This window comes from Grammomys surdaster, unplaced genomic scaffold, assembly GCF_004785775.1.
Source record: "Grammomys surdaster isolate TR1022 unplaced genomic scaffold, NIH_TR_1.0 100, whole genome shotgun sequence".
Lineage (NCBI taxonomy): Eukaryota > Metazoa > Chordata > Mammalia > Rodentia > Muridae > Grammomys > Grammomys surdaster.
Window position 1 is genome coordinate 3,665,744 of NW_021604579.1, and position 13,127 is coordinate 3,678,870.

The window sequence follows — 13,127 nt, forward strand, 5'->3', positions numbered from 1 at the left end:
GGACAGCCAGCCCAGGCACTCCCTTACTCCCTGCGGAGAGCCTTGTTACTACAATAACAAGGTTAGAAGGCCAGGAGTCAGAAGGGACAGCCACTGTGCTACAGCTCTGCAATGGAGCTATAGAGCCAGCACTCTACAAGGGCATGGAGGCGGCTGGCTGGATCCCTCACACAAGAGAGGAGAGGGAGGGAGAGAGGGAGGGAGGGAGAGAGGGAGGGAAGGAGAGAGGGAGGGAGGGAGAGAGGGAGGGAGGGAGAGAGGGAGAGAGGGAGAGAAGGAGACAGACAGACAGACAGACAGACTGACTGACTGACTGACTGACTACCCTTAAGGAGAAAAGATTCGCCTTGGCGCCTGAATGGAGCTGTCATGGCATTAAGTTATTTTCTTACATGAAGACTGTTTTGGGGGGAACAATTCAAGTGGCAATGTTTAATAATCAAATAAGGTGACTGAAACTAAGCAAAGCTACTTCTATCATTTCCTGGTTGGTTGCGTGGTTGTCCCAGAAACAGCTCTAGTAATTGGAGAAGTGGATCTCTAGGAAGAGAAGAGGATGGACCGGAGGCAGCAGTGACAGAGTTTGCTGTGTGCTGAGGGCCTCCACATCCCCACTGGGAGGCTGGCTCTGACAGAGTGGTCAGGCGGTGGGTTAGGCTTCTCTCATAGCTAGTGGCTGGTCCTCTCTGAGATACTTCTAGAAATTGGTCTGTTGATTACAAAATGTCCACCACTGATCTGTAGAGTTAACCCTCAGGCTTTTGGCCCCAGCCACCACCCCCTCCCTCATATTTGCATTAATTAGCATTGCAAGTCAAACTGACTAATTGAGTTTTGGTTGTGGTCTTGGTACTTGGGCACTCTGTGCCGTATGTTCTGGGTTAAACAACAGGACGTTTCTCTTACTTTCTATTCACATATGTTGATTGTATAAAATCATGTGTTCCATTGCAGCGTTTTCCTGCATGCTTATAATTTTATTTTATGATTTTAGCCCCTATCCATCTCTACTGTCCTCACCTCTTCTAGACACTTTCCTCTTCCCAAATTAGGACAGAAAGCTGTTTCAGTAAACACCTGCTCATGTCCCTAGTCCCTGCATTACTTGCACTTACATGTGCACACACACACACACACACATACACACACCTAACACTCTTCCAAATCACACAGCTTGCTGAGCTATGCTGCCAGAATAAAAAACCAGACAGCAACTTCATTGTTTGTTGAGTGAGTGAATGAGAACAGGAAGTGAAGGAGTGGACAGAAGAGAGCAAGCAAGCCAGGAAGAAGGTGTGTTGTAAGACACGTGGGAAGCACAGACAGGAGTAATTGGTTCTGTCTCCCAAGGATGCAGAGCTTAGACTCACTCGAGCCCCTGGCTAAATCGGTGTGTGAATGCACTAAAATCTTCTTATCCTCAAAACAACAATAAAAATACATCACTACCTGCACCCTGTTCTCCTACCAGCTATTTCCATCTCCCTTTATAGCAAACCCCTCACCGTAGTCTACTCTGATTAGTTCCTCCCTTGCTTCCTCTTAAATCCAGTGGAATCGAGTTGCACACACCCACTCCCACCACACACCCACATTGCGCCCCCATGCTCCCATCCACACTCACTGGTGAAGCAGCTCCCAGGGACCTCAGCAGTGGCCTGCATATTGCCTGGGTCAGTTGTCCAGCCCAGGTGTCACCTGATCAGCCTCCTTTGCGTTTGACACCACTGGCCCCTGTGGGATGTAATGCTCTCTACTTCCTGTTTTTGCTTTTGTGTTTTTGTTTTGTTCTTTGAGACAGGGTCTCACTCTGTTACTTGGGTGCTCAGCCCACCTCTGCCCTCTTCTTTTTGATACAACACTTGTATGTTGCTTGAGAAGACCTCAGACTTTGGCTTTTGCAATGCACCCCTCAGTCTGTACAGCAACTCATGGGATTGAATCCAGACATGGCCAGGTGCTCGCCTGCCTCTGTCTCCTTCTTTTCCTTAACACTTGTACATTGCTTGAGATGGTCAGCCCTCCGCTCCCCAAACATGTGTCTCACCCTGTCCTCACCAAATCCCAGGGATCTGACTTCCCACTACACAGGAGGCTAAGGCTAAGTGGGCTAAGGGATTCTCCATGTCTTCTCCCTTGTCAGCATTCTCTGGAGACCTGAGTCCAGATGTGGCCCTCCTTCCATTCACTACCAGGACTTGGCCTGCTTCCCTAAACTTGGCCCTTCTGAGCAGAGTTGGGGAATGGGAATTGGGTTTTCTTTTGGGTTCCAGTCTGGTCATCTGGGTTTCCTCTGAAGAGTGTGTGGTTTATACTCTTCACCCCAGGGGCTTCTTAGTCACGTTCAGCACACAATGGGTGCTCTTAGTGGATGCAGTGCTCCATCTTCTACAGTGAAAGGCCAGCTGCAGAGTACGGGGAGAACAAGGGCGGAATGATTTGATCAGCCATCTGGGGGCCTCCTGGCATTTGGAGTGAGTGCCTAGAGAAACTTAACTATTCTGGCCTGAGGGAACTGGCAACCATTAATCTTAGTGGGTTTGACCGCTGTCTGCCCCAGAGGTCCCAGCATGCTGTATGACTCAGAATCCTCAACACTCCCCCTATTCTTCTCTCACTGGGACATTCGGGAGGCTGTTGTAAGGCATTTTAATTTGGTAATGATTGACATGCCTTACTCTAGCCAGGCTTGCTTTTCTAAATGAATTGGTTAGCATTCATCATTCCTGATCGACCACCTTGCACACCTAGGAAGAGCAGACTTCTGCCTGCTCTGGTGTCTCCCACTTTTCTGCACTCTATCTGGCATGCAGGCTCTCCTCTCTAGCGTGGATCACCCTAGCCTAGGAACCTTGGGCTGTCCAATGACTATTCTTCAGGTACCTTCTAAGAGCTGAGAAGATGAAGCAGAAAGAGGAAAGATATGGTCAGAGGTTTGTCTCTTGAGCATTGTGTTCTTCAACGCACTGTGTTATGGATGGCAGCTACCATCTGTCTTCCAAGTTCTGTGTAAACTTTCTGGAATTCAGAAAGACCACAGACACTCGGTACAAGTTGGACAACCCTGAGGGTGAGGGTTCTGGAGACATGGCACAAAGGCACTCAAAATGCCACAGCGCTGTGTACATACTTTCAAAGAGTGGGGCGAGGACTTCTTGACCTTCATTTCTACCCATATCCGGCCATGTCAACTGCTCCTTCTGGTGCTGGGCTCCTGGCCAACCTCTGTGATCATGTTGCTGGTAGTGTCATGTCCGTAGCCCTGACGCGAGCAGAGGCAGCTGCATGGTCTTGGGTCTGGTTCTTCATCGTTCTATTTGTGGTGCAGGGCACCCACTCCCAGGGCTATTGAGAGGAGAGGCTGTTAGTCACTGTACTTCATCCAGAAGCTTCCAGTAAGCTCCATAATTGCAATGACGTCCATATTTCATTTCCAAAATACAGTTGTTTACGTAGGAAAATACAGTTTTTCTCCTGTTAGAACCTTTGACTTTGTTTATCAAATAAAGTTCCAGCCCCTCGCTTCACATTTGCATCTCTTTTGAATCTCATTGGCAGGGAAGGCTTAAACATGCAGATTTCTAAAATTCTGTGTGTACTTGTTGAGCAATCTCTCGCATAAGGCCCTGGACTACACCTCAGGGATGAATTGGACTGAACACCCCACAGATGATGTGTGATAATTCCTGGCTGTCCAGCACAGACACCCCCACACACTTCAATGTCTACAGGGGCCAGGCTGAAGGCCAGCTTACTATTGAGCCACACCCATTGCGGCAGCTGGCCACTGGTGTGGAGGGGGTGAAGTGGGGGGCAGCTCAGAGGCTGGGAATCTAAGCTGGCAGGTGACACTACTGGCAAGGCCTTCAATCCTGCTGTTCACAGGGTCATTTACTGAAGATGTCCTGATGTTTTCCGGACTGCACAGGGCAGAGCTGTGATGGGGGGCAGTGACTCCAGAACCACACTGAACACATCAGGATTTGGAAACCTGATGCTGTAGGATGATCCAGTTGTAGTCACTCAGCCAAGACAAGGCCAGGACACAGCCCTCAGACAGTGCTCACAGTCTCCACCCTGAAGCTTCCCGTGATTTCCTTGTCTTCAGACCATAGTGCAGGGAGGCTGCCAGCATCGATTTGGTTTTCAAAAAAAAAAAAAATGTACAGAGGTCTTCGTGTACCCATCTCTGTGTGAAGTGCAGGCAGAGGTCTGATCCCAAGAATTTACGCTGGAGTGAGAGAGAGTTCTGTGGAGGAGCAGTGCAGCTGGGAGTGGGCATAGGATACGGATGCTGGGCTGGAAGACTGCCAGAGCAGAGAGGCAGGCAGCCCAGTCTGTGGGTGTGGGAACCGCTCCTGTGAAGCCCACCTCAGAGTTTAGTTTTAAAGGCCTGGCATTCTCCAGGAGGACTCAGGGAGATTGCAAACTGAGCAAGAGAGCATGCTCAACTGAAGGTCAAACTGATTCATCAATAGCTCAATAACACACATTGGCTGTGTTGGTGTTCACCATGGATGTGCCCACGGGGTGGATAATAGAGGGGGTGGAAGGGAGAAAAGCAGAGGAGACTGGACAGGTAGGGTCATGCCTGGAAACTGCAAAAGCCAGTGCCTCTGCATGTGTCAAGGCCTTATAAGCTATGTCCAGCAGTGCTCCCAGCACTGCCTGCCCAGCCATAGAGCCTTTGTGGCGATCAGTCTTACGACACAGAATCTGTGAAACGAAACATAGGGTGTCCCTTTCTTTTGTGGAGGCTGTTGAGGGTCCGTTTTTATTGGCCTGTCTAATTCTCTCAGGAACTTGATGTAAAAAGGCTTTATTCCGTTTCAGTCTCCACAGCTCCTGCTGAACTGATAATCTACCCGCTGCCCTTGTGCCCAGCTCTGACCTCCTCTCTCTCCTGCAGGCCTGCCGAGCTAGCCACCAAGTACGCAAACTTTTCCGAGGGAGCTTGTAAACCCGGCTACGCTTCAGCCATGATGACTGCCATCTTCCCCAGGTATGTGATCCTTGCCCTCGATGCCTGAACAGTGTGGGCTGTGGCTCAACCATATGAAATGCTGGCAAGAACATGGCTTTCTTCTGAGGAGGTCATCTAAGTCCCCTTCCTCTGCCTGGTTCACTGGTGCCCAGGGAAGGACTTTGCTTTCATGGGTTCCACACTGCCCACTCTGCTCATGACACACTCTGTGTTGCTTCCAGCCTCTAAGCGCTGTGCCTGGCCTTGCAGTGTATTTAGAGGGGACAGGAGGTAGAATGTGCTTGGCTGGACCCTGGAAGTCAGGTGTCCAGAGCCACCAGGCAAAGCACTGACACTTCTGGTCCTGGAATCATTTGGGAATCTGGACCCAAGTTGGGTCCCCTTGGCTGGCCTCAGAGAGACATAAATAAATAAAACAAGAATGAAGAATGCTTCCTGAAGTTGTCTGGATTTTAGTACCTTCCCTGGCTGTCCATTTGGCATTCTAGGGTGCCTGATCTCCCTGATTTCAGGCTTGCCAAGAAAGTCTGTGCCTGATATAGGAAGTTCTGTTTACCAAATGCTTCTATCAAGTGTAAATGTTACCTTTACTATAAATGTAGTTAGTAAATTCATATGGTGGCTGTATTTCTTTATCCTAGCTAGTTCCCAATAATAACACAGAGAGGCCAAGATTTACTTCCAAGCTTCACCTCATTATCTAGGCAGTCAGATAATCTATCTTAGCCCCCTAAGATAATCTGGCCACTTCCCAGCCAATATCCCAAATGATACTTGCAATTAAGTTGTCCATGTTTTGGCTGAACTCTCAAGAATTCTTTCCTCCTCCCTCCTCATGATAGATCTGCCTCTCCTTTCCTCTCTCTCTTCTTCCACTAGCTGGTGGAACTGTTCTCTCTTCTGCCCAGCCATTGGGTTATCAGCTTTTATTGACAAGGCAGAGAATAAGTGGTAAGAGTTGTTTATACAAACTTGAGACAGGAGAGTCATGAGACAAGCGTTACAGTGCCATGTCTGATTGAAACAAGATATGAGGGCCTAGAAATCAGCATTTGGATAACACATAGATAACCAACCATTACACAGTGCACAAAAACATTATGCGTACAGTCAGGCCTTGAGGAGGAACAGGGGCTGACGAGTTGTGTTGTCTTGCTTCTGGGCATTGAGATGTAACTTCAGCTCACTGCGGAGTGCTGGGGGCAGCTCTGCTCTCTGAAGGAAGAGTTTGCCTCCCATCCTTTCAAGCCCAAGCTCAAGATATACAGTGTGTTTGCAAGAGGGATGCTAGGAAGCAACTGGTATGGAAGCAGATCCGAGATCTGGAGTGGGATGCTCATTCTCTGGTCCATCCTGAGCAGTCCCACTAGCTCCCTGTGAAAAGCAGAGGCTGGAGTAGCTGCTGCTCAGACAGGTTCTCTCCGTCTGGGCTCTGCCTTCTGAACCGACTCTCACTGCTTGCCTCTTTAGCTGTTACTAAATCCCTCTAACGTGCAAAGCACAGTATTCTGTGTTCTTACACAAGCTGCACTGCTCCATCCCCTAGCCCAGACGCTTGCGAGTTTTCCTTGACCAGGACATAGGTTTCTTTTCTAATTGAAAGTAATACAAACTCGTGTGTGTTGGGGGTGGGTAGGGAATGTGGCTCTTGATCGCCTCCCCAGCGACTGCCTCTATCATCACACGTTGAAATGTGTTTTATTGTTCTATAGTTTATTCTTTATTCCTAAAAGTCATGTTGGAAATTATCATATTACTACCATACATGGCTCCATCTTTTTTAAAAGATATTTTCATTTTTCTGGGAGATGCTGAAAGCCAAGCCCAAGTTCTGCCCCTAAACTGTCCATCCATCCAGCATCCCCTAAACTGTCCATCCAGCATAGACCAGACTGGCCTTGAGCTCACAGAGGTCTTCCTGCCTCTGCCTCCCATAGTAAAACCCATGACATATTAAAAATGATTACATAACATGTAATTATATGGGTATATCATAATTTTGTTAAAAACAAGATTCGCTGAAGTTTAATTTATGAACACTAAGGTTTGCCTTTTGGTGCCATTCTGAACTTTGACAAATGGGACTTTGTGTGACCAGCAGCACATTCCCATCTCCCCCAGATCCCCCATGTCACTTTTTGGTGAGTTCCTCTCTCACCCTCAGCCTCTGGCAACTGCTGACCTACTTTCTAACCCTGCGGTGTTCCTGGGATGTCTTATGGATGGCATCATACAGCTTTTAGAGGCAGCCTCTCACACTTGGTAATGTATTCACAGTCCGTGCACCTGTTGTATATCCTGGCTTTTGGCTCCCTTTGGTTACAGAGTAATGCTCCATTATAGAGATGCGATGCTTCTGTTCACTCAGAAATCAAAGACATGTAAGGCAGTTCCAATTGGAGGCCATTTTAAAGAAAGCCACTGGAGCACTGGGTTTAAGGGCAGAGAGAAGCCACTGAGACACAGAGTGCTGGGCTCTGAATGAATACATATGTTCACCTTTCATAGTGAATACCTAGAAGTGCAGTGACTGGATACCACGTCTGATGTATGGCCAAGCTGTCTTTGAGTGTGATAATCCCAGTTTTCCTTCCTACCAGCAGCATCTGACAGTCCCAACTGCTGAGCGTCCTTCCCTTGGCCTGGGGGTGGGGGCAGGGGTAGAAATTTGTTATTCTCTGGATTCTTTACAGTACGGAAATTTTAATATTTATAGAGTTTGACTCATTACCTTTTTTCTTTTAAGGATGTTATATCTAAGAAATATGTCTCAAACACAAGGTCAGAAAGGCTTTTTTTCTTGTTTTCTGCTAAAATTATTATGGGTTTAGCTCTTCCACTTAAGCCTCTGACCTGTTTTGAGTTCTTATTTGTATATAGTGACATGTAAGAGCTTGAGATTTCTTTATTTACATATGGGTGTTTAACAGTTCCAAAATAGTGTTGGTGACCCCCGCAACACACACATGTACACACACACACACAGAGACAGACACATACACCCATATACCAACACACTGAATTACCTGTGTCCACACTTATTGAAAATCAGCTGGCATGTGCAAGGCTATTTTGCCGATCTTTGTCCTTGTAACAAATTCACACACAGTTGGACAGTCGTGGCTTCTGTTACCACAGACAGTTTCATTTCATCCTTTCCAGTATAGCATCCTCTCTTTTTTATTTTATCTTACTTATCATCATGTGTCTAATGGTGTGGGGCATGCTACAGCACACAGGTGGAGGTCAGAGGACACCTTTGGAGTGAGTTCTCTCCTCCCCCTCCATGTGGGTTCTGGGATGAAATCCATGTACTCATACTTTGAGGCAAGCACGTACACCCACTAAGCCATCTCTCTAGCCATGATGCCTCTTGTTCTTTTTTCTGGTCTTGCTATATTAAGTAGATTCCTCAGAATGATGACAGCATGATTATGACACTGTTAGCAGTGGTGATCTGCTCTCCCTTTATCCCTCCTAGTAGATGGGGGTGAAACTGTCAGTCCTCTGATCACGCGATTGGTCCACCTGAAGTCAGCCCACATCCTGAGGCTCCCCGGGTGCCCATCGACAGTCTCTTCATTAGGATAAAAATGTTCCTGTCATCCCCAAGGTTCCAGGGAGTGTGGAGGTCTGTGTCTGATGTTCCCATCGCCCTGAACATTTCAGAAGTCTTACACACTCTGGGCAAGGAATGAGCACCCACTACCAAACATTAGAGCAGAACATCCCCAATATCAGGGCAGAAGACCCCTCAAAGGTATGAAAGGTTCCTCAGGAATAGGAGGAGATGTGAGAGAGTAACCTGGGAAGGAAATGACCAAGATACTTTATGCATGCACATATGCATATGAAATGTCAAAGAATTTAAAACAAATTTTAAAGTAAAGGTAAAAGGTTCTCCCAGTGCTGTTCTCTTGGTGTTCTTAGAAGCCAGAACAGAGACCAGAGACCTTAGACATACAGTAAAGTCACAGATACGGATTTTTTCTAACTTCCTTCAATGACGGTTCTTCGACTCCTGAGCCCTTTGAAAGTGTTTTGTTCGATTCCTAGTTGTCTAGGGTTGTGTAATCACTCTATGCTTTTCATAATTTCTACTTTTAAATGATTGAGATCTGAGTTATGGGACGAAATCTGGTCCATCTTAGTGAATGTTCTTGAGAAAAGACAAACTGCTGTTACTGGGTACTCACTCCACAGTGAGGGTCAGATAAAGGCAGTTGAAGGTGTTTGCCATGTCTTTCCTGGTTCTCTGTCCACTTGATTCTGACAGGAGTGCTGAAATCTTCATTCATCAGGTTTTGCTTCATTCAGTTTGAAGCTCTGTTACTTGGTTCTTATACGCTTATTGTTATCACATTTCTAGGTCCTGTTGTTATTTTGAGACTTTTTTCACTGGTGATAATTCTTGTGATATTTTTCTATGATGTGAATCATTCTAACTACTCCACTTGATTAAAATTGGCTTTATCGACTCATTTGCTCACACACACACACACACACACACACACACACACGAGAAGGAACCTGCCTTTGTTTGCTCTTGAGCAGTTGTGTGTATGGCAAGACAGCAAGACAGCAGTCCATCCTTGCTTTTAATCTGCTGATGTCTTTGTGTCTTCATATTTAAGATGGGTTTCTTGTAGGTAGCCCATAGTTGAGCCTTGCTTTTTAACACAGTATGACGATGTCTGACTTTTATTGGAATGCCATTTATATGTGTCATCGATACAGTTTTGTCTGAGTCTATTGTATTACAGTTTATATTTATATATAAGTCATCAATATGGTTGTGTCTGAGTCTATTCCATCACCATTGGTTTCCTGTTTATTTTCTTCCTTTTGTGCCTCCTTTTTTTTTTTTTTTTTTTGGTTTTTCAAGACAGGGTTTCTCTGTGTAGCCCGGGCTGTCCTGAAACTCACTCTGTAGACCAGGCTGGCCTCGAACTCAGAAATCCGCCTGCCTCTGCCTCCCAAGGGCTGGGACTAAAGGCATGCGCCACCACTGCCCAGCTATTGTGCCTCCTTTTGGATAAATTACATACCATGATTTCATTTTACCCTCACTGTTGGCTTAATAGCTATATTTCTTTGTTTTGTAATAGATATTTTGCATTTTATAAGGTATGTTTTAATTTATAATTATTTTCTAATATTCATATGGAATTATCAGCCTTCTGTAACAGTATTTTTTCATTCTTTGTTCTATTTTCTCATTCACCTTACATCTATTTATTTACCTATCATAAAAAATAGTATTGGCTCACTTATTTCTCCTTAACACACACATATACACGTTTAAAAATAAGATATTTTAAATGTAAAAAGAACTCTTAAAATTCATCAATGAAAAAGAGCTACTTGGTTTTAAAATAGACAAAGAATTTATATAGGTGCCTCTCAAAGGAAGATACACAAGTGGCCAAGAAGCAAATAAAAAGATGCTTAATGTCACTGATTAAAGAAATGCAAAGCAGCCAGGGAGTGGTGGCGCACGCCTTTAGTCCCAGCACATGGGAGGCAGAGGCAGGTGGATTTCTGAGTTCAAGGCCAGCCTGGTCTACCGAGTGAGTTCCAGGACAGCCAGGGCTACACAGAGAAACCCTGTCTCGAAAAAAAGAAAAAAAAAAAAGAAATGCAAAGCAGAAGCACATCAAGAAACCACTTACCTGCATAGCTACTGTCCAGCAAAACAGAAGCTAGCAAGAGCTTGTAAGGTGTAGAGAAGTTAGAACAGTGCAGCTACTGTGGGAAACAGTGGGTCATTCCTAAAATCATTAGAGCAGGGTTAGCTTGTGATCCAGCAGTTCTTTATCTGTTTGTACAGCCAGATTAGCTGAAGTCAGGGACTCAGGTATCTGCACACTCAAGGTCATAGAGTCATAACTGCCTAAAGCTAGAAGCTACCCAAGTGCCTATCAGTAGATGCAAGGAAAACAAAGCAAGTTCAGGCAGAGAAGTTTTTTTTTCTTTTTTTTTCTTTTTTTTTTGCCAGAAAAAGAAGCAACTCTGACTCATTGCAGTGGGAACCCCTGAAGATGTTACACCCAGTGTAGTAACCCAGTCACAAAGGGACAGATGTTGTGATTCCAGTAACACACAATAAATACATATTTCCATCTTCTGGCTGAAGAACCTCTTTTAACTTTGTGCATATGTGTGTGTGCATTTTGTGAGTGCAAGCACATGTGTGCGTTTGTTTGTATGCCTGTGTGCACATGAATGTCATATGAAGTCCTTCAGTTTGACTGAGATAAGTCTTTGTTATGCTTCTGGCTTGGGAGGTTTTCCTGGCAGGGTGATAGCTCCTCCCACAGCCACGCCTCCTTGCAGGATTTTAAAACAGCTCCATTTCTTTTTCCCACCACTACTTGTGACTTTATTGAGTTACTTAGTAAGCACTTGCTTAGGGCTTGCCATTCTCTTTATCTAAAGCTTGCATAATCTCTGCCAGCAAGTTTTCTCTTCCTCTTTATTCTTTAAGAAAAGCATTTGCTTCTGCCTTTTGAGGTTTTTCTCTTTATTCATGGTGTCTAATATGATGCTTATTTTGCCTGGTGATGTATGGATTCATAGTTTTGGGTTTCTTTTTTTTTCTTTTGGTTTGTTTTTTTTCTTTCTAAAACCATATTTAAGCCACAGTATTTATAATTGTCATAAAATACAAACAATCCGAGTACATGTTTTGTATATTTTTTAAATTTCGTGTTTTTTTTTTTTTCTGAGTTCCTTTAGGTCTTTTTATATCTCCTGTCTGGTCTTTTTTATGTCCATGGATTGTTTTGGAGGTTTTCTCTCTTTTTTTCTGCTTAATGAACATGTTTGTAGTAACTGTGTGAAGACCTGAATGAGAATGGCTCCTCTAGGCTCATTTGAATATTTGGGTTTCAAAGTCCATGCCATGCTATTTCCAATTAGCTTGTTCTCTTCCTCCCCTCCCCTCCCCTCCCCTCCCCTCCCCTTCCCTCCCCTCCCTTCTCCTCCCCTGCCCTCTATCAGGTTCTTCTCCAGCCCCATGCCTGCCCACTTGCCAAGCTCCCCGTCCTAATGGTCATAAATTTGAACTCTCTGGAACTGTAAGCCCCATATAAACTGTTTCTTCTGTAATTTTCCTTGGTCATGGTGTCTTAACCACAACAATAGAAGAGTAATTGAGGCAAGATGTTTAACATTCTTTTCTGCTAGTTCTGGGATGGTTTCTATTGATGCATATTTTTCCGATTTTCTACCTGGTAATTTTTATTGCCTGTAATAGGTTTTCACACTTTTCTGTGGTAGATTTTGTTGTAGTCCTTTAAGTGGCACTGGATTCTGGTGCATTTAGCTAAGTTACTTAGAAACAGTAGTAGCCCTTTAGGCTTGCTGTAGTAGTGTTAGCAAGTCTTGAGCAGTCTTTTCTCAAGAGTCATTTATCCTTCCGATGCTGTGCCCTCCTGGGAACACTGCCAAAGCTTCCTGTGTTAGCAAGTAATCCTGCGCTCACCAATGCTCACTCTGCTTTATGGGAATGGAAACAGCTCCTTGTCTTGTATGAACCCTAGAGTTTGTTTTTTTTTTTTTAACTTCTTCCTGGTGGTTCTTAGCCTCTGTGTCTCCTCTCACATGTGCACAGATCAATACTTGGCCAGAGATTTGGGCGGTGCCCTTTGCAGATCGTCAGAGCTTTCTGTGTTACTCTCTCATCTGAAGCAATCTGTCCTGTCAGTTGCTCTGTGGCCTTCTTAAATGTTGGTGTGTTTGCTCGACTCAGACCTCCAGGCTTTATTTAGACTCCCATCCTCACTGCAGACTGGACACTGGCACCATGCGGTGGGCGGGGCCCTTTGGGGCTCACTGGGTTTGTTTCTGAAGACCATTGTTTCATATGTTTTTCTAGGTGTTAAGTTTAGAAGATAAAACTTGTCCCCATATTCCGTGATAGCTAAAAGCAAATGTCCTCTCTGTTTTGAAACAGTGTCTTGTGTAGCATAGCAGGCATAGAACTTACGCAGCTGAGGCTGGCCTTGAACTCTTAACCCACCTCCCATGTGCTGGGATGGCAGGCATGTGCACCAGGCCTGAGCCCTCTCATCATTTTTTACATAGCCTTCCGTCCTGTAGGTGTTCCGTATTTAAGCACTTAAGCACTTCCCTTTTGGTG

At 45.2% G+C, this 13,127-nt stretch overlaps 1 protein-coding gene across 3 annotated transcripts in view; it reads left to right on the forward strand.

Moving 5' to 3' along the window:
- St3gal3 (ST3 beta-galactoside alpha-2,3-sialyltransferase 3) overlaps window positions 1-13,127 on the forward strand; it is a 201,203-nt gene that overhangs the window by 116,867 nt on the left and 71,209 nt on the right. For all 3 annotated transcript variants that reach the window (XM_028785693.1, XM_028785699.1, XM_028785708.1), the window contains one exon: window positions 4,910-5,002. In XM_028785693.1, the coding sequence (XP_028641526.1) occupies window positions 4,910-5,002 (93 nt within the window). The remainder of the gene's footprint in view (window positions 1-4,909; window positions 5,003-13,127) is intronic.